This window comes from Arachis hypogaea, chromosome 17 (assembly GCF_003086295.3).
Source record: "Arachis hypogaea cultivar Tifrunner chromosome 17, arahy.Tifrunner.gnm2.J5K5, whole genome shotgun sequence".
In the NCBI taxonomy this organism is placed as follows: domain Eukaryota; kingdom Viridiplantae; phylum Streptophyta; class Magnoliopsida; order Fabales; family Fabaceae; genus Arachis; species Arachis hypogaea.
The window spans coordinates 103,886,001-103,908,196 of NC_092052.1; the positions used below are offsets into that span (position 1 = coordinate 103,886,001).

General features: G+C 31.1%; 1 protein-coding gene and 1 long non-coding RNA gene across 2 annotated transcripts; both read right to left on the reverse strand.

Annotated features, from left to right (window-relative positions):
- Positions 1-256: 256 nt before the first annotated feature.
- Positions 257-1,274, reverse strand: LOC140180991 (uncharacterized). The gene is made up of 3 exons (XR_011875422.1): positions 1,239-1,274; positions 969-1,081; positions 257-790 (listed from the first exon to the last, which is right to left on the reverse strand). It is a non-coding gene; the product is annotated as an uncharacterized lncRNA (long non-coding RNA).
- Positions 1,275-2,479: 1,205 nt separating this feature from the next.
- LOC112764884 (protein EARLY STARVATION 1, chloroplastic) lies at positions 2,480-10,007 on the reverse strand. Its single transcript, XM_025810696.3, has 11 exons — positions 9,109-10,007; positions 8,196-8,281; positions 7,869-8,062; positions 6,604-6,643; positions 6,368-6,449; positions 6,206-6,283; positions 5,979-6,104; positions 5,119-5,240; positions 4,640-4,679; positions 4,216-4,290; positions 2,480-2,913 (listed from the first exon to the last, which is right to left on the reverse strand). Exons 1-11 carry the CDS (start codon positions 9,474-9,476, stop codon positions 2,745-2,747), a joined length of 1,380 nt encoding a protein of 459 aa, XP_025666481.1. The 5' UTR covers positions 9,477-10,007; the 3' UTR covers positions 2,480-2,744.
- Between the last annotated feature and the right edge of the window lie 12,189 nt (positions 10,008-22,196).

Genomic DNA, 22,196 nt, shown 5'->3' on the forward strand with positions numbered 1-22,196 from the left:
CATATTCTTCTTTTGGCACAAAATGGGTAAAATATATATTACTTTTAAAAATGGTGTGCGAACTCGCACTATCTGCAAGAGAAATATCTTCACTATATGTCCTTATCATTCTCTTCAAAAACAAATAATAATAAAATGAGTAGAAATATCTACGCAGTAAAATCATTTCCTTGATTGAAAATATTTTTATAAGTATAGTATAAAAATTTTATTATTATTATTTTGGTACATTCAGTAATTTTAAAATTCATAAATATTTTATCAAACATTATTCATATATATCACACTTGAAATTCAAATGCATAAAACTTAACAAGAAATTTTCTTACATTATTTATTCACATGAATACTTAACAAACACATATATTAAACTATTCCATCATTGATCAAATGACCAATATTTCTTTTAGGATTCTCAAAGAAATCAGATACATCATAATGAGTGGTAAAATTTTCAATATCATTTAAAACAAAATTTGTTTCCTTTCCTTTGTCGTCTTTTTTCAAAGATGCTTGATAAAGATTGACTAGGTGCCTTGGTGTACGACAGGTACGTGACCAATGGCCCTTTCCACCACAATAAAAATATTTATCCTCAATTGATTTATTTTGCCCATTGTTTCTTTCCTTATCCCATTTCTGGTGAGATCCTCTCTTGTGAACATAATTCTTCTTCCTCCCATAATTTTTCTTATTACCAAAACCTTGCCATTTACCTCTTCTGGGGTTATGATTTGTCGCATTTACTTCAGAAAATCGGGCGGCGCCAGCTGGGCGCGCTTCATGATTCCTTAAAAGTAATTCATTATTGTGTTCAGCAACGAGAAGGCAAAAAATTAACTCAGAATACTTTTTAAATTCTTTTTCTCGATACTGCTACAGGAGCACATTCGAGGCATGAAAGGTTGAGAAAATTTTCTCTAACATATCGGGGTTGAGGAAGTATCACTGTCTTTTAATGATTATACCTTTCTTCAAGGTCTTTCCAGAGATCTGCAGGATCTTTTAATGTGAGATGTTCATTTTTCAATCCTTCGTCAAGATGAGGATGAAGAAAAATCATGACCTCGACTTTATCCTTCTGAGATACATTATTTTCAGTTTTAATGGTATTTTCAAGATCCATTGAATCAAGATGGATTTTAGCATCTAGTATCCATGATAAATAGTTATTTCCAAATATATCAAGAGCATTAAATTCAAGATGAGAGAGTTTTGACATAATAAAATTTTGTTACCTAGAGTCTTCTTAAAATTTGATCAGAGCCTCGTGCTGATAACGTGATGTAGAATAAATAAATAAGGAAGATATAATATAAAATAAAATGTAAATAGAAGACTCTAATTTTGATATTCACCAATATAATTATCTCACTATAATAATAGAAGTAACTTATATATTTATTACTATTATATATTAGCAACGTATGAAAGAGAAAGGAGAAAAGTTTTGCATATAGACAATATAGAGAGAGAAAATTATTGTTATTGATGTCTTATTAACGGAGGCTTAACCTCCTATTTATATACATAAGGGGACTTCATTTTCAACTCTCAATTAATATGAATTCATCTTTAAAAAGATGATTCCTTCAATTAACCGTCCAAGTCATAAATGGACATCCACGCATTTGTTCTTATTACAATAATTATTTAAAATTTTAAACTCTAGAAAATAGAAATTTAACCTACATGTAAAAGGAAGATTGAGATATAGACAGAAACTTAAATTATATTTAGTATAAAATATACTAGATTGAATTATATTTAGTATTATGTTTAGTTTAAAATAAATATAAAAATTAAAAAATAGATTTAAAATAAAAGTTAAATAAAAGTATTTTTTTTTTAAATTATTAAAATTTTAATCTTTATCTCAAAAAATTTCATGTGTCTTTATTTTTTAGAAGTGCCAAAGAGATTTAAATTTTGTCTCATGATTGATTGAAATTTTAGTTTCAATCTCTAGCTACTAAACATAATAAAACAAATGCTACCTAAGCATTGTGAGAATTTTAAACAACGTCTACTAAAATTATTTAGCATTTCAAACTCTAAAAAATTAATAGTTTGGGATTAAAATCCTAAAAAAAATATTTTCAATTTGTGGAGTTTCAAATTAAAATAAAAATATTTAGAATTTCAAAACCTAAAAATATTTAAATTCAAAGTTTTAAACAATAAAGAAACAACCCAGCTACGCTATTTTGCAATAGTTTCAAACCCCTATTACAAAACATTTTAGGATTTCAAACCCTAAAATAGATATGAATAAATTTAAGTTTTAAACGCAAAAAGAATATCCTCGTGGGATTTGGAATATAAAATGTATTTTCATAAGTTTTGTTCATCTAAATTATTCATGAAACTAATTTCGCATTGTAGAATTTTTTATTTTGTTAAGGAACCAATTTTTCATTTAACGAATTAATCAGCATGAAAATAGTGGGCAAGTAAAAATTAAGAGAAGAAAAAGAAATTGTTGGCCGATGTCCAAAGTATCAAATAATTTCATGACCAGTAAATAACTAAATATGAATATCATCAATGCAGAGTTTAACGAGGGGAAAGACAAAAGATTTTTTTAAAAAAGAAAAAAGGGAGAGAAGAGAGAAAAATGGAAAACAATTAAAATATGGGAAAGAATGAATAAAATGATTGATCCACATCTTGTACAAATGGAGCTTCCCGCATTACGATGGGTTGCTCTGAAAAAACTGACCAAATTAGAGAATGTGGTTCTGTCATTGTGAGGGAGGCAAATCATCAGGTGAGTCCTGCTCAGCTTCGGCTGATGGCGGCGTACCAAAGTCCAAACTGGGAAAGACACCCGGTGGCCTCTCCCGAGGTTCAATCGAGAGTAATTGGCTTGAATCACCCACCACATCCGCCCATCCATAGTGAGGTTCAGCCCTTCATACAGTCACAAACATTCTCAAATCCAAATGGAATACATGCCATATTCATAATCAAATCAAATATATTTTGGAATGTACACCCATTCCACTTCAAAAAAGGTTTTCAATTGGTAAAGTAATTTAAGTAAGCTTAAAGCGGGCCAAGCTTCATTTATAATACAGGCAATCAAAATTTGTTAAGTAAACATTTTTGGCAGTGATCTAATCGTATATAGTCACTATTAAAATCGTTTGACTCTTGTAATTATTTCGAAAGTCATGTAAAGATATGAATGGTTGACACGTGACAGTAAGAGTATTAAAATTGATCTATAAATTTATTTATACATGTTAAATGTTGAGTAAATGGTCAAATTAGTCCTTAGCGTTTGGTGGAGAGACAGAGACGGAAAAACTGAGACTGAGAGACAGAGACTAAGAGACAGGAATTGAAATAAATCTGAGTATTCTGTTTGGTGCAAAATGGGAGACAGGAATTGAAACAAGAATGAAACTCTAATTTAATTTGCACAAAGGGTAAAATTGGAATTAATTAATTGAAATGAAAGTATTTTAGGTATAAAATGTTATTAAAGTTTCAGTCTCCATCTCTAAAAATTTCAGTCCCCTGTGTCCCTACTTTTTGGAGGTACTGGAAATACTGAAATTTTAGAGACAGAGACAGAAATTTTAGTACCAGTCTCTAAACTAACAAACACGATACTGAATCTCAGTCTCTCAATCTCAGTCTCAGTACCTCAAAACAAACGCTACCTAAAAGATCACTTATTCTCCAAATTGGTCCCCGAAAGATTTTTTTAATCAAATTCGTTCTTTAAAGATTTTAAATTAGTCATGTTAGTCCTTCCGTCACTTTCATTGCTACCGGTGTCAAAGTTTGTTGATGTGGTACGATAAGTAACATCACAACACACACTTAGTATTTTTAATTGACTATTAACATGATTAATTTAAGAAATTAGATCAAATTAACCTCAAATTAAGGAATTTCAATACCTCAAATTCTCCTCTCAATTAAGTTTTGATTTGATCTAATTTCATAAATTTATTATGTTAAATAGTCAATTGAGACTCCTAGAAGTGTATTGTGGTGTCACTTAACGTGTCACATTAACAAATTTTAACACCATCAACAAAGAAAGTGGCAAAAGAACTAATATGACTAATTCAAAATCTTTAAAAGACGAATTTGATTAAAAAAAATTTTCCGGGACCAAGTTGAAAAACCAGTGATCTTTCAAGGACCAATTTGACCATTTACTCAATAAATATTGGTAGCTGAGAAAAACATTCTTACTCATAATAAGTCTCCTCGTCCACAACTATATCCCAGCTTTCGCCCGTAGTGCTATTTCCGTACTTATGTACCTTCCTGTTGCAGACAAAAGTCGAATCAAGTAGAAATAGGCGTGTATGTAGCACCAATTTTTTAATTTTAAGTTTCTTATGATAAATAATCACGATTAGTAACGAGCATGATAATTAGAAAACGAAAATATAAGAGAGACTAAACATGATAATTAGAAAACTCAAATCAAATTAAATTTTTTAATTTTTTAATTGATATTTCAGAAATGCATTTTGAGGAAGTGCATTAAATATTGGGACTGGTGCATAAAAGCTTCATATCATTGGAAATAGATTTATTCAATACTTCCAATTCACAATAAGCTATCGTCATGAGCAAATATATCCGAACAATCAGGTGTATGGCTCCATACCCGTTTCCAAAGTGCTCTTCTCCCCAAGTTCTTGACCAACCTGGTAAAGGGAAAAAAAATGCATTCACTTAATAAAAAACATTAAAGCAATATTGTTATGTTGAAGAGTGAAATAACGTGACAAGTGTCCTTTGCAGCAGCTAAACCTTTTATCATTAACTTTAGGAGAAAATTGAGAAAAAACTGGAGAGCAGAATAAAACAAGTGATGTCCACAGAATAAAATCAGTAATGTCTTGTTTTCGGGGATGTCCAACTATTCAGTGTCAAAAGATGCACAAATAAAACTTTAAAAATTGCCAATGCAGACAATGAGCCAAGCTTCAAGTGGAATGAAACTCCAAGACTACCTCCATTGGAGTATCGCAATATGGAATATGGAATGAAAAGAGATGGCATTTGGTTACTTAATGGGAACTACTAAGTATGAAATAAATGTTGGAGTAGACTTTATGTGGAAGCTTAAATTACAGTACATACGTTCACCACTTGGAGATACATGCCATGTTTCCCCATGACGGGAACCTATGCCTTTAAAAAACCTTTCCTCCCATTTGTCTCCCCATTTGGTTCCAAGCTCAGTTTCAGCCCACTTATCTGTCCTGAGGAAGTTTCAACAAGGAGCAAAGAAATAGAAGACAAAATTCAGAACAAGTATAGCCAGAAATTTTGATACTCATATCCCCTTTTCCAAAGAAATCTACAGGAAAATTGACAAAGGTATAGCCATAGGAGGCCATAAAATAAAATAAAGAAAAAATAACAAGCAAAGCAAGCTAAAATTTGAAGAGGTCCAGCAAAAAATATCATATAACACTTGTAAGCACAGTATCGGCTGATATTACATTATATCAAAATCAACCTTCAACTACCGAATGATATTTTATAGGAGCAAAATTTCACAAACTCCACTGTTGAAAAGTCTGAATGTACATCATGTAGGTCATATGCCCACAACATCTCATGTGAATTCACATCCATCAATATTTGTCCAGATAGAAACACATATATCATCTAACACAACTTTATGATATAATCTCATAAGAAATGAACATTTCTGTTCAAAATTTTGTTAATGTGATTAGCGTACTAGCTACATACAATTCAACAGTTCTATATTACCTGCAATAAGTTATTTAGATGATAAAAGTGTATCAATTTTTACAAATGTAAACAAATCTTAACTCATGGATACAGATGCACAAACACGCACACACTAACAGAGAATCATTGCAAAAAGAAAAACTAAGGCTATATTAATGATGTGTTACACATTCGCAACATGGAAATGCAGATGAGAATAAAGCAAACTCTTTAGATAGGAAAGTTAGAATACAAACCATTTGAGAACAGATCCTCTCCCATCATAATGCTCTCCCCACTTTTCCCACCATGATTGCTCATTCAGTCTACCATACTTATGTGCCCCTTTCTCAGTCCAGCCTTTAGCATCATATTTTTCCCACCTACACAAATTCAAAACAGTCATATTATAAATTCATTTGAGTAATACGATGAATATAAATGCCAACTTTTTTATATAAATGCACAAGACACATTAACTCACCACTTCTCATACCATCCTGCATTTTCAGTTCCTGATTTAGCTTGTTTTTGTGCACTCCTTTCTATTCTTGCTATGTTACTGCAAATTTAAACATGCCAGAATATGGTTTAAGAATGTTTAGGGTTCATTCATCCACAACAAGCAGAAAAATAAAGTAATGACCTCCATTCATCTTGCTGAAGATTTTCTTGCCAAGTTTCCCACCAAGAATCCCCTTCAGAATTTCTACCAGATTTCTCCACACCTGCAACAACATAAAAAACTAATCATCTGCACCCACGACATTAGATTTTGTAAGAGTCGAAAAAATAAGAATGCAACAGTCCTGCAACTAGGAACTCTCAAGAGTGTCCTAGTAAGTTCAGGCTAGTGAATTGAACACAAAGGAACTAATATACCTAGCTCTTTGTATCCGGTCCAGTCACTCTTCTCCCACCACTGTCAATTAGATCAATAAAGCCAATTAAATGAATCCACCTGGGGTGTGATACTGATAGGGTTATGAATATTTTCAACAAAACATATAAAGAATGAGTCCGGCTTGGAAGACAGTTGATGCAATTCTTAAAAAGATACCAACTTAAATATACTTCAAAATTTGTTTTGAGATTATATGCTTGATTCAGCTATAAGAAATGTCAATGGAGTATACTCAAAACATATAAACAGATACCAGATGCCAATGGAACTATCCAGCTGCTTGATTTAACAAAAGATAAGTCTTAAGTGACTTAAAAAAAATGGAAGAAGCCCTCAAAGATTTCCAAAAGACAATATTTATTTACAAATAAACTCCAGAATAACATTTAGTCCCATCGTCCCATCCAAGTTTAAAGTAAAGAGAAACGACCAAAAGCAAATGAAAGAAACCACATATGTAAAGCATTTAAAATGTAGAAATTCTGGTTTTAAAAATGTCTAGGCAACAAATTCAAATATTTTAAGATAATTCCAACGTTATGATTTCACTTGTATGTGCAAGGATGGGTCACTGTGATGACACTTCAGGGATAACTAGAAATTACCCTTGTCAAAAAATGAAGATTCTTATAAGGTCAATCAGCATTAAATTCATGAAAATCAATAATAACATTAACTTTCAAACTAGAGCTGCTCCAAGAGTAAAAACCAAATTCCTAGAAATATCTGATTGCAGATTAGTGCTCAACATTTCCTAGTAATAGAAAGTGTTAACCATCAAGATCCTCTTCCCATTACATGCAACCATATTTGCCAAATAATATATTTATCTAAGCTACGGAAGTATTCAGTTGAAAAGGTGTGATATTACAAGCTCTGTCTTTAAAAGCACCAGCAAGTCATTCCATAATGTTGCTATCATTTTTGTTTATAGTTTTACTATAAATCATCCCACAACAAAAAGAAAGTATGGAAATATTTCCGGTCTGCAGCTTGGAAATACAATCAGTTATATATATATATATATATATATATATATATATATATATATATATATATATATATATATATATATTCTAATGTTCTCTTTAAAAAAAACCAAGATAATTTGCTGGTACTGAATAAGAATATATTTGATAACTAAGCATAGAAAAATAACCGATATGAAAGCTTGCATTCAAGAAGTTTTGTTAACATAATCTTCTTCGATAGGTTTACTCTCACACTAAACCAAAACAAGTACCGTTTCTTTCCATTCTGAGGAAGTATCATGGGATTGACCACCCATTTTTGTCCATCTACATCTATATCCATTTTCACCCAGTTCTTCACCACTTTCTCTGTACCAGGTACTGCCATCTTCATTAGTGCCGGTCTCATTAATATTTTCATTTAACAAGCTAATACCCCAGTCTTTCTCATTTGCTATACCAGTGTCTGTGGAAGAACCAGTAAAGATAAACAGATATAATATTCAGCACTCCATTATTGAGCAATGTACATATCTAAAATGGCCTCTGTTAATGTTCAGAGTATATATAAAGTGGTAAATATGGCGGTTATGAAGTACCTCTTTTTGGTGGCGTATCACGTGATTGTGGACCAGAATTTCTCGGGGTGCAACGAGGAAAGAATTTTTCCTGCTTCAGAAAGGATCTGTGGCCATCATGAAGCACCATGATCATTGATTAAAAAAAAAGTTTCAACCACCACAGATTGTATGAATCTATAAACAACAACCAATTTAACATTCAGAGTTATAATTGCTTCCCCAACCAAAGCATCTTAATTTTTCTTGAGAAAACATTGTGGACAACCAGAAAACCAAAACAGAAAAGAAACAATGAAAAGTGTTTTTCATCCTTCCTTGCTCCTAGAGGTAGATCAGAACATTTCAGTATGATGACAAAATCAACGCCTAATTATTTTCATTTTAAAACCAGTATAATAGTTAGGATAAATTAAGAAATCTTTGTGGATATAAACATAATCACATCAGCCTTCAGAAGTCGAGGATACAATCGAAAATACTAAAATTATTTTACCCTCATCGATCATTCTGCTTAATGGTTGATGCATCTTCCTACATTACATAGTGACAGATGCATATATAAAGCCACTTTCATCTATTATATTACAAACCAGAACATGGACATCACAATCACAAGCATCTTCCAAGGACGTTTGAAATCAGAAAATAAACTATGGAAATTCCTAAAAACTCATTTGCAATGATATTCGTAATTCATGACATATACACTACTACACAAAAAATTGAGCCGAAACAAAAAGGCTTAGTAGGTTAGCACTGATGCAGGAACGTTTTGTTTCATAATCCGTATAGAACATACTACAGATCCAATATCATTTTAAAACCACAAAAGTCACAGCATCGATATCAAGCCAATATATGCAAATTCCAGAGACCTATACGAATAAATTTCAAACAACTAAGAAAACAACGATTCTATATATAGACGTACGGCGGAGAAGCGAAAGGCATTGCGGCAGGAGAAGCCTGAATTCTGACTCTGAGAGTGTGAGAGTGAGGCTTTTTCTTTGCATCGAAGCGCCATTCGTCATTCTTGTCGCCGCCGTTGCCGCCAGGACCACTCGTTCTGCGAATCGGAGTAACCGAGTCGGAACAGCAGCAGCGCAGTTGGAAACTACCGAGTCGAACTCGGTCGGCACCGGAGCAGACCTTCCTGCGCTTCCTGGAGCCGAAACCGAGGACGTTAGTGTTAGGCTGGAGAGCAACACTGAGTCGCCTAACTCGTAGCTTGAAATCGAAGTGCGTGGTGGAGAAGCCTCTAGAACTTGCCGCCATTAACGCCAAATCACATTGACGCATAAATTAGGTCAAAACGCAAATGCAAATGTAGTTGCAGTTCGTAACTAACTGTTTAGTTGCTGCTTTGCGTCTATCACAAAATGATAGTGAGGACAGAAATGGAATGTGAGGGATAATTGTCGAATGAGAAATGAAAGGAGCGTGAGGGAGAGGAAGAAGAAGAGGAATGTGTGAATTGAAGCATTTGAATTGAGAGTGAGATTGAATGCGAGAAATTGAAGAGAAGAGGAAGTAGAAGTAGTGGTAGAGAAGAGGAGGAAGAAGAGAGAGCGATGTGATGATGAGATCAGATCCGGGCTGGGCTGGGCTTCTTCGACTATGGCTGCGAATCCCGAGATTTACTCTTATATATGAGCATACACGTGAGCATTTGGATCCCACCACTATTGGTGTCACTTATTCCACTTTCTTTACGCCACGTGTCACCTCTTCAACCGCCACCGGTATCTTTGTTGGATGAGAGTACCAGCTCACACTATTTTTTTCCCTTTTGTTTTTAAACAAACTTATAATTAATCCTTAATCTATTTCTTTTCTTGTCAATTGTGAATTGTCATTCACAGCTTTTAATGCGTGGCCATACTTGCTTGATGTAAATATAAAATATTTGGTCATAATTGGATTATATTTGGATAATAAATACAAATATATCTTTAATAAATTAAGGTATAAGTATGTGTTATATTAAATAATATAATTAAATATATTAAATTATTTATTAATTTTAATTATTATTTTATAAAAATATATTTTTATGTTAATAATACTATAAATATTTACAATTATATATATATATATATATATATATATATATATATAATTAACATAAAAGATAAAATAACTATTCAAATATAATATATATTAAAATATAAGATACATATTAAAAATACATAAAATTATATAATGAGATAATGAAGTTAAACTCTAAAATAAATGACCATTTGTACCTATGAAAGATGATAACACTGAGAAGCTCCAAACAATCACAAAACATCTATGGGGATGGAAAATACCATGCCATGTCTCCATCAAAAGCAAGCTTTGGAATTACTTGGCACTTTTGTCTAGAGAAAAAAAAAAGCACAAAGTGAATGTGAATAATATTACTCTCAAGAAAAACACTTGAACTCTAAAAGCAAAAACTCGTGTATAAATAAAAGTTGGTTCTAAACAACACAAATACAAACACATATCCTAGTACTTTTTCACTACTCTAACGAATAATAATGGCTTTACTTAATCTCTTTTTCATCTTCATGCTTTTACCCTCATCATTTGAGGCTTCACTTTCATCAGCATCGAAACCCAAGACCTGAACTCCATGATTGCACAAGCTTACATAAACATCGAAAACCAAAACCCAGGCCTCGCCAACATCCAAAACGAGCTCGCCAAGATCGGCCCCAAGCCCCACTTCCGTGTTGAGTGCCGCACTCGGTGAGCAAAGTTCACCACGTTTTCCGTAAGCAACCTCGAGCAACTAGACTTAGAAGACTGTAAGGAGCTTCTAGACTATTCCATTTCGGAGTTGGCATGGTCCATGGGAGGGATGAGAAGAATCCGTGGCAGAGATACAAGCGCGTAATAGGGTTGATAGATGGTGTTAATTTTGCGGAAAGTCGAGCGCCAGCGATGGAGAAAGGGTTTGAAAAAGAGGGAGAGTTGGGAAAGAGAGAGTGAGGATGAGACGAAGGTGCATAGGGACGGAAGAACGGTGGTGGCGGCAGAGGAAGAGGAAGCTACCGCCATGAAATAGGGATGTGTGGTTGAAATTAGAAATGAAATTGAAGAGGGATAGGGTTTTGGAGGGTTGGAGTGTCACGTAAGTTCGAATAATAACGAAGCAAGCTCTTAACCAAAACAGGGTATTTTTGTCACATGGAGAGCAACTCTCGTGGGTACAAGATCAGTTTCGATCTATCATGGGTACATATGTCAGCGTTATCATCTTTCATGGATATAAATGGTCATTTATTCTAAACCCTACTTTGATCTCTAGGATTGGCGAGTTGTACTGATTTAGTTCTTAACTTTTTAATTGTTACAATTTGGTTTCTAAATTTAAAAAGTGTACCAATGTAGCCTTTTGTATATTTTCCATTACCGGAACTCAATACTGGGCTCATTTTTTCGGTTATGGAAACCACGAATGTGTTGTGCTTGGTTATGGATTCCTGGGGTGCTAGACCAATGTGTGGGGTAGCTTTTTCTGAGCTGCAATATGAAGAACTCGGACCATGCGAGTTGTGTGTATGGAAAAGGTGATGATCAAGTCAGAGGATTCGAGTTGTAAGTAGAGAAATTTTGAATCTTCGACAAAGAAAATCGGACCGTCCGTGTTCTATGTATAGTTAAATTTTTTTAGAAATCCGTGTTGTTGGAGCAAATCGAACCGTCCGACAAAGCTCCTCCCACTCGCACCGTCCGATTTCTCTTCTGCTGACACCACATGCATGTAAAGCACACCTGAACTCCATAACGGGGTCCTACCCCATCCTCACTTTCATAATAAAATTAAAAAGTGTCAACACTGTTAGTAACTTAACTCAAGTTTTGCCACGCTAGATGACATCGTTTGAGGGTTATGATAACTGATAAGGAATTTGGTTATGAAAAAATTGTTCAAATCCTCAAATGACGTAGATTAATGCCTTCTTTAGCGTCAAAATACATACGACGTCGTTTTAATATGCTCAGCGTGGCAAGACTTGAGTCACGTCACTAACGGTGTTAAGTTCCGATGACGGAAAATACACGTGTATGAGATTAAATCAGTGCAATTCGCCAATTTCAAAGACTAAAATAGGACTTAACTCGAGATAATGAGATTGAGATCACATGTCTCACTATTGTATTCTCATTCATGTCTAGGGGTGTCAAAAATCCACAGGAGGTGGGGATCCCCGTGGGGACCGCCCTGAATGGGTCCCGTTGGTGGGGAATTTTCTCCGTGGGGATGAGGATGGGGAGCAAAATTTCCCCGAAACAGGCGCGGGGACCCGAGCGGGGATCCCCGCCCCATCCCTGATAATTCCCCGAATGTTTAAATTTTTTTAAATAATCTTACTTTATTTCTAACATAGGTGGATTTTTTAGTAATTTCACCAATTAAAAAATCTTAACTCTATTATTCAGTCTTCTCTACTCACTACTTACTGTGTTGTATAATTTTGATTTTCTCTCCTTCTATGTATCTAAAGCAATTAGACATATAGGGTTTATAATTTTGAAATAGTTAGGGTTTGATTTTGAAATAGTTGCTTGATTTTCTCTCTTTCTATGTATCTAAAACAATTATGATTTCTCTTTGCTGAATATGCTGACCATCAAAAAATACTTGATGTTAAAGACTATATATTATTGCTTTTTTTTTTAGAATGAAAGTTGTATTTTAAGGTTTTATTTTATGGATTATAATTTGCTATGTTGTATTTCTGGACTTATAATCTTGTATAAGATATATTTGTGTGTTTGTAATAGTATTTTGTAGTTTGTTTTTTATTTGTTTGATATTTTTTACTATAATTTTCATATGAATGTTAAATATAAGGGGATGAGGAATGGGATCCCGCGGAGAATATGGGGAACGCGGGCAATGAGGATGGGGACAATTATCTCCCCACGGCGGGATCGGGACGGGGATGGAGATTAATTCTAGGCCCCCGTCCCGCGCCCATTGACATCCCTATTCATGTCTCACTAACAAAAAAAATTTATAAAATCATCCATTTTTTTTAGGGGGTCAAGGGCCCAAGATAAAAAATAAACACCTTCCTCTTTTATCAGCTTCAAGTGACGGAACTAGAAACGAGAGACGAGAAACGAATTGAGGAATCCCCGCCAAGAGACCATGGGTGTGTTTGGCCGAAGTATCGGCACAGTAATTAGTTTCTCTCATGACATGGTTGATGCTGAAGTCACCCAGACTTGCTTGAAGGCCATGGATAGCTCGAAGGGAGGCTACGAACGTCTACGGATGAATGTGATAGAAGTTGAGGAAGCACAATTACGTTTCACTTTTGAGTGCTTTGTTGTTTCTAACCGATAATAGTGAAGGCTTTGGTTAGTGAAAATAGAGTTTTCATGCTATTGAAGGGGATCGGTAAAAATATAATTATTCTCATGGAATCGGCTTATTGTAAACTTTATTATGTGTTGGGAGAGTTTAGAAATTAGTTTCTAATGATGTTCTGATTGAAAATTAATATACTAAGTTTATCAATCTTAGATTTAATTGGATGATGCAAATAGAGGTGACCATGGTCAGAGGTTGGAGGTGTTGGGAGAAATAGGTTGAAGAAGACAATTGTTAGTTAGCTGTGAATGTTGTAGAGTTTTTGGTTTCATTGTCTTTGGGATAGGTTTCTGAATTCTGAAAACAATACATGACATTATATTTACAATCGTTTAATTACTCTTTTAAACTAAATACTCACATAAACGATTATCGTCTTTCATTAGGATATTTAATTATTTACTATCCTTCCAACCTGGTCAAAAGTGTCCCATATACAAGTCAACTCACCACGTGTTCTTTTTCTATTGGTTTGGTGCTCATAGTCATCCTAGCATGTTAAAAATAAGAGCAATGTTAGGACAACAAGTTTTGTGATTGGTAGCCATCAAATAGCCATCAATGATGATTTAATGGTGTGAGATTGATGTGAGATTTTATCTAATGACTCACCTTTCTCTGCTGGTTACATGCTAGCCAAAATTCAATAAAATTACTAGTCCCTAGACTTTTCCTAAAAATAAAGTCATCGGATAGTATTTATGAAGTACGGATACTTCATTGAGTTGACATGTCTACATGTCGGACACATTTTGAATATGACACTCACCGATATTCGTCCGATACGCGTGTTAGCTGTGTCCAAACCGTATCTTAATAAAAAATAAAAAAAATTTTACGGACACGTTTGGACACACCTAAATACCATCACGTGTCAGCGTGTCTAATCTTATTCTTAACATGTATTTTTAAAATAAATTTAGAAATAGTATATATTATTATTTATTAAAAAATTAAATATTTTAAATACTTTATATAATTAAAATAAAACATTAAAATAATTTAAAAAAATTTATGTTTTAATATCAAGAAAAATATAAAAAATATCACTACGATTTATCTAAAAAATACTTTATATTTTTTATGTATACGTGTCGCCGTGTCATATAAGATTTTAAACTTCACGTGTCGATGTTTTGTTCCCCATCACAAAAGATCGTCAGCATTCAAAGCTCGTGTTCCACATTTAAGTAGGTTAGTTCCTAAATCAGAAACTCCAATTGTAGATCTGAAATTGTTGTTGTGATTTGAATTTGTCATGGTTTTGTTGCTGAACCTGAAATTTGGAATTTGTATAACTAAATTGTTAATTCTGGATCAGGAATTGTTGACTTTAATTTTGTTGATGATTTTTTTGGATATGAATTTGTTATTGTCGAAGAGGAATTTGTATAGTTATTTGTTCATTCTCCTTTTGCTTCATTCTGCTGCTTCTACTTCATTCTACTTCTATTTTTGCTTAATTTGATTGTACTGATTATGAGTTCTGATGATGTATTTTGTTTGTAATTATTTTGTTTGTAATTAACTGATTATGTTATAGCAAAAATTCTGCTTTTGATTATGCTAATATGGATTTGTGTTGATTAGGGAACAAAAATAGCATTACAAAAAATGCACTGAGTACCGTCGGATTTAGCATCGACTTTACCGACGAATTTAGCGATGATTTTGTTGTGGAATTCGTCATGTCAAATAATTATCGGCGGATAGCCTCTTCCGACGGTAAAGTTGTCGGTAACCTTTGGCGGAAAAACAAGACAGATAGGCGCCAAATTTAGCGTCGGAGTTAACGTCAAATTTTTAATGGAATGTCGTTTTGGTGATCCGTAACGTGTTACTGTCAGATATCCGCCGGTAAATCCAATGATAACCGTGTCCTAAATTTGAACCGTAAACCGTCTCCTCCTTCATTTAGAATTTACTTTCTCTCTCTAAATACTCACCTTCCTCTCTCTCTAACCACTCACCCTCCCATTCTCTCTCGCTTCTGTCGCCACTACACCTCCACCCTTCTTTTCCGTTTTTTGTTGGTTTGCATTCAAGATTTTTTGTTTGAACTCCTTTTCAAATTTTTTTACTTCAAGTTAATTAATTAGTAAAATTTAGTTAGTTTAATTTTCTATTTTAATAGATTTTGGTGGTTAGAATAGGTTAAATTAATCTCTGAGATTGATAGAAAGTATTAAATTATTGAGTTGTTTGCTGATTCTTGCTGCTGAAATTATTTAAAAAATACTTGACTGTATTAATAAATCGCTATTTTACTATTGATTTTGATAAATTTTAATACTAAAATTATTTAAATAATTTTGATTACGTTTAAGATCGCTTAATGCATAACAATTTAAAATCATTGGCGGTATAGCATGGCTAGATCACAGGAGTCAGAAGTAGGGGTGTGTTTGGTAAACATGTTAGAAGTACAAAAAGCATGTTCAATCTTCTTGAACGCTGTAATTTTTGTTAGGCTAACTTTTTTCTTCTAAACGCAACATGATTCTGGGTTTGAACTCCCGTTTACCAGAAGCAACAAATGGTAATTTTTGCGTTTAACTTTTGCGTTCACTTGATAAATTAAAAAATTAATTGACATTTTACCAATTTTGCCATTCAATCTCATTTACCAAAAACAATGATAGGAGTTCTTGAATTTTTTTCATGGCTTTACTCTACAAATAAATATTTTTTATATTATTATTAGTACTCTTTATTAAATTTTAATTTTTATAAATTTTTTATTTATTTTTCTTGTTAATAATATAAATATTTTTATTTAGATTTTTTTTTATATTCACTTATGTATATTATTATATTTTTTTAATAGAATTTTTAGTATTTATTATTCATATAAATTTTTTTAATTATTTTTATTAATACGTATTTTTTATAGAATTTTTTTTATTTGACTTTGTATATTTTTTATTATATATTCTTGAATTAGTATATATTTTATTTATTATTGTTAATTTTTATAATATAAATTTTATTAAAAAAATATAATTAAATACAAAAAAAATACTAAAGAAAAGTACTAACAAATTATAATAAAAAAAATACTAAATTTTAATATATAAATTTAAATTTTTTTAAAAAAAAATTATAGTCAAAATATATTCAAATAATATAATTTTAAATGATATAAATTTATGTCTTTTTTTTAATAATTTTTGTCTAAACATAATTTTAAATAATGTAATTCAAATAATATTCATTTTATTATAATTTATTTTGATATAAAATTACTAAATATAAATCACATTAATATCAAATCTTTTTTACCGACACGACAAAGATAGAAAAGCGAACTTAAATTATCCGTTGGAAAACAAAAGACTTTTTCCCTTATCCATTTCTCCTAAAGTCCAGTCACTCAGAAATGTTCGAGTCTTTCCTCCCACAATGCCCCTGTCACGTGGCACTTAAATATAACTTGAGCACACGTCAAAGTACATGTTGACCAAGAGAACAACAAATTGTGGATAAGAGACTGAGTCGAAATGAATGCGCGCGCTTACGTGTTGTTACCAAAGATTGGCAGAAGATTCGTGGTTATTAGCCCTTCACGTGCCAAGGCAAAACAAGTCAGCTAGCAACTGAGAACCCTCTTCAATTGATATCTCTGATTATATCCATATGAAAAGCACGATGAAGGTGACTTGTTATAATAACTGTCAACAATGGATCACATTCTAACATTCCACCTCGCCACTCAAACAACAATTTAGCACAAAAGATAAGGTTTTGCAGCTAAGTCTCGAATTTCTAGTGTTCCTTTCGGTTCTCAAGACACATAATTATGAAAGGTCACAATATGTATATTTGACATTATTTAAAAAAATTTAATTAATTTTTCAAAAAATTAATTTATAATTTTTTAAAAAAGTAAAAATATATGATTTTTTTTTATAAATTATTTTATTACTTTCATAAAAAATATTTTCTGTTTCTGCTGAAAATACTGGCTTTTTATTGATCCACCACCACCATTTTTAGATAATATTCCTTCTGAACCATCTGTATCTCATTTTACCACTTTATTTTTGTCTACAAAATTTGAATATGGAAGTAGGAGGAGTGTTATAAGTTAAGGTGATAATTTTTGGTGTTTTTTAAAATCATGGGAGGTGTCCAATTTGTGATGGTCCGAGTACAAAAATCGGACGGTTCGATTTTTGTACCTAAAAATCGGATGGTCCGATTTTTGTACCTCTTAAAAATCGGACGGTCCGATTTGTACTCCATAAATTAGATCATCCCACATTTTAAAAAAAATATACAGTAGATCACAATTTAGAAAAACACCATTATTAACCCAATATTAAAAATAAAAATGTGTCTATTTTTATTATTAAATTTGTATTTAACATTGTATGTGGTATGAAATCTCTGTTTTAATTTTATTTTTTACGTAACTATATTTTTATATAACTTGCTATTATTTTTATAGTTAGTTATAGCAAATTTTTTACCCCAATAAAGGAGGAGGGAGTTCTAATAGGAGTGAAAAAATAAAAAACAGCAATAAAATATACATTGACACACATTTCACATTTGTTTTTTATTTTCACCTACCATATCATACGTAATAAAACATACCATATCATACACAATAAACAGCAAACACCAACTACATAATAATTTTTTGGCATTGCCATCAAGATTATTGTGAGTTAAAATTTTGTTACTATTCACCACATTCAAGAACATCCTTATGGGTGAGGTGAAGTAAAAGAAGAACCGGTTTCTAATGATATTACGTGGGAAGAACCGATACTGAAAGGCTAGACTAATGAAACTAATAAAAGAACAAATAAAGAATCAATTGCCTAATCGATAGTAATTTTGGTGATTAGGTTATGTAAAATCAACATTCAATATTGAAAATTATTTGTTCTCGTTATTTTAATATCTATTTTCTTGTGTAAAAAAAATTATATTTTTTGAGTTATTTATTCAAACGCTACTTTAAAATAAGTATTTTTATAACTAAAATCCAAACACAAAATAACTTATTTATATGCTGCTATTCAGTGACGGATCCAGAAAATTTTGATAGTGAGAGCGAAATATATATAACATGATAATTTTTATAATAAAAATATTACGTTTACATAAAAAATTAGCTATCAAATTATCTACTATAAATTTGTGTATAAATATATACATCATTTAACTTATTTTTAATGTGTATTTTGTATTTTAAAATTTGTATTTTAAAATTTATTCTGTACAAGTGATTATTTTATGTATACATAGAATAATTGTTGTCATAATTATAATTTGTTATTGTAAAATATGATTAAGTTTCAAAATATCTAATTACAAATTAAAATACTAAAATAGTAATTTAAATAATAACATATAATTTAAAATTTAATTTTTTATATTTCATATTTTAAAACCTTGACAATATAATTAAAATGTCTTTTTTTTTTGTAGATGTCGTTAAACAATCATTTAAAACTCAATTTTCATACAATTAGCTCTTGATGATATTTATAGTTGAAAAAGTTCATTTAATTAGTGTAGTTATTATGAAAAAAAAATAAAGCTAATTTTAAAAGAAGAAATACAAATGAATAGATAATATTCTTTCGAGTCGATTTCTAAAAAAGAACGTCAATCTTATTTAAATTTGAAACTTGATCATTATAATGGATATCTAATATGAAGTTCTCAAATTGGCTATCAAGTATTAAAAATTGAATAAAAAATTATTGTGAGATCAAATTTAATAATTTAATAAAATAAATAAATATTATTATTATATACTACTCAATAAAATTTCAAATTGTAGTGAGCCGCTTGCCTCCACACCTAAGAAGTGAATCCGGTTTTGCTAGTGTGTAGATATATTATTCCTTCTATATGTATAAAAACCACGTGCCATGTATAGAAATAGGACAGCTGGGCAATATAGAAATGTGTGTTGAGGAACAGCTTTATAAAAACTGTGAAAAGCTGTGATTTGAAGAAAAGTAGGCCCCACATGTTTTTATGATCAATCTTTAATGAAAGCTGTGGCAAAGCGCTAATAACTAAAATTAAGAAATAATTTTTTATGCAAAATTTTTTGTTCGAAGAGCGTAAATTGTGACCGTGAAAAAAATTAAGAAAAAATCTAGGGTCATCAATTTTAATAAATTTTGGCCAACATGTAATCATTAAAGAAGAGTGAGTCATTAGATAAAATTTTACATTAATTTTACACTATTAAAAATTTTATTAATAATTATTTAATAACTATAAATCTAAAAAATTACTAACTACTTAACATTTCTCAAAAATTAAATCCCTTCCCTAAATTAGGCTTAATAGGAGCCCATAAAAACAAATAAACCCACGTCTTTGGAAACAAATTTAACCCAGGAATATGACTCTACGGAGGTTTATATTTGAAATTAGAAATTGAAAGAAAATAAGTATTTGTAATGTAATTATGAACATTTTGAAATTAATAATTAGTATTAATTTGATATTTTAAAGAAATATTTTATGCAGTAAAAATAAAGAAATTAGGTGATTCATTATTTAGTAATCAATTATAAATTTGTTCTGAAATACTAGTCAAGAGCATTTATGCGAATGATTTGAAAAATAATTTTGTGAGAAGTATGAAAAGAATCTACTTTAATAAATTGGATTTTTTCTCAATTAATGGAAGTGACAGTGACGGACCCAAAAAAATTTAGTAGTAGAGACAAAAACATAATAAAATTCAGGTATAAATTTTTTTTTTTTAGATTTTTTATGATACCCAACAAGTAAAAAACTAATTTGTCATGAATTTGAGTTTTATTTAAGAGTCTCTAATTGACTGACAATGAATTGCTATAAATACGAGACAGAATTCGAATCCAAATACTTATTTAAGCAGACAACTAAGTGATCACTTAACCAATCCCAATTGGTTTAGATATATTTAAAATTTTAAATTAGAACTATCTATACATATTGATAAGAACTAGAAATATACACAATCACTTATTATAATATTTAAAATAATAAAAATATAATTTCATACACAGAATAATAAAAAAAATTTATAATGACTTTCTTTTTATTTTTAATATGACTAAATATTATTGTTCTATATATGTTCTTAAACAATTATTTTATTTTTTATTATCTTATATTTAATTGTCAAATCTACTTATTATAGTCTTTATGATATGAATAAATTTTTTAACCAAAATAATTACAATATATTATATAGATAATATATTTTTTTTATCTTAATTAATTTTAAAAAAATCATTAATAATTTAAGTTGTATTTAATTAAAAAATTAAATTTTAATTTAATTATCAATTAATTAACTAATATAATAAAATTAATTATCACTATTTTTTGAGTTTATTTATTTATTTTTTATACTAAATCAAATTTAACAATATAATTATTAGTATGTATTAAGTTTAACAAAATATTTTTTTAACATAAAATACAAAAAAATTATTTATATTTTATTTTAACACAAACATAATATAACAAGTGATATATATATATATATATATATATATATATATATATATATATATATATATATATATATATATATATATATATATATATCATTAAACACTAGATACGCGTGGTTTCGTTTTCGAGCTGGAGAGCTCCCTGCAACCCACGCCGGTTCCAGTCTGAGGTGGAGGCTCTCCTCCACGGTGGCACGTCCTCCACCTGGCCCCTTTCTTTAGGGGTGCATGTGCTCTTCTGACAGCAGTCGTCAGCCATCGCTTTCAGCTTTTCTCTCACGCAACCTCCGATCCTTTTCACCGAATCACTGAGGCAACCTTCCTTCTTGATGGATCTGTTTGAATAGGTAATGATTTCTTTCGACCCTAGGAGCTTTGCTTTCTTCTCCAAGTTTCGTTCCGTCTTTCGTACGAAACTGTGTCTACGAGCTGTGTTCTCCTGGGAGTTTGTTCGTCGCCGTTCATCGGATTTATTGATTTCCCATTTTTCCGCTCAGATTCAAGATCTCAGATCCTTGTGATGAATTTTGGCATCTGTTCCACGATTGAACCAGATTTTATTGTCTATGGTTTCTGAAATTCCTAATTGTGCAAATTCTGATGTTTTTTGGTTTCTGTTCTATGGTTAAGCGACATTTTATTCTCTAGGGTTTGTGAAATTCCTAATCTTTCAAATTTTGTTCCACGATTGACACAGGTTTTATTGTCTATGGTTTCTGAAATCCCTAATTTTGAAAATTCTGATGATTTTTGGTATCTGTTATATGGTTAAGGGACATTTTATTCTCTAGGGTTTGTGAAATTCCTAATGTTGCAATTCCTGATTGTTTTGGGTATCTGTTCGATGTTTAACACACATGTTATGTGTAGGATTTGTGAAATTTCTAATTTGCAAATTGTGTTTCTGATTTCTTTTTTTTTTTGTGGGTTCATGTTCTTGGTTACATATTTTTGGGATTTGCTGTTAAGTTTCATTTTGAACTCATTATCAAATGTGCTTTTGTTACCTGTTCACTTCTTTGTAGCATGTGTGTTGTGTTTTTCATTAATATATTTTTTATTTTTTAATTTCTGTACATTCAATCTCATCCCTTTCTTGAATGTTGATGTCATTGATAGATTTTTACTCATGTTTGTATATACTTTTTTTTTCACCCATCT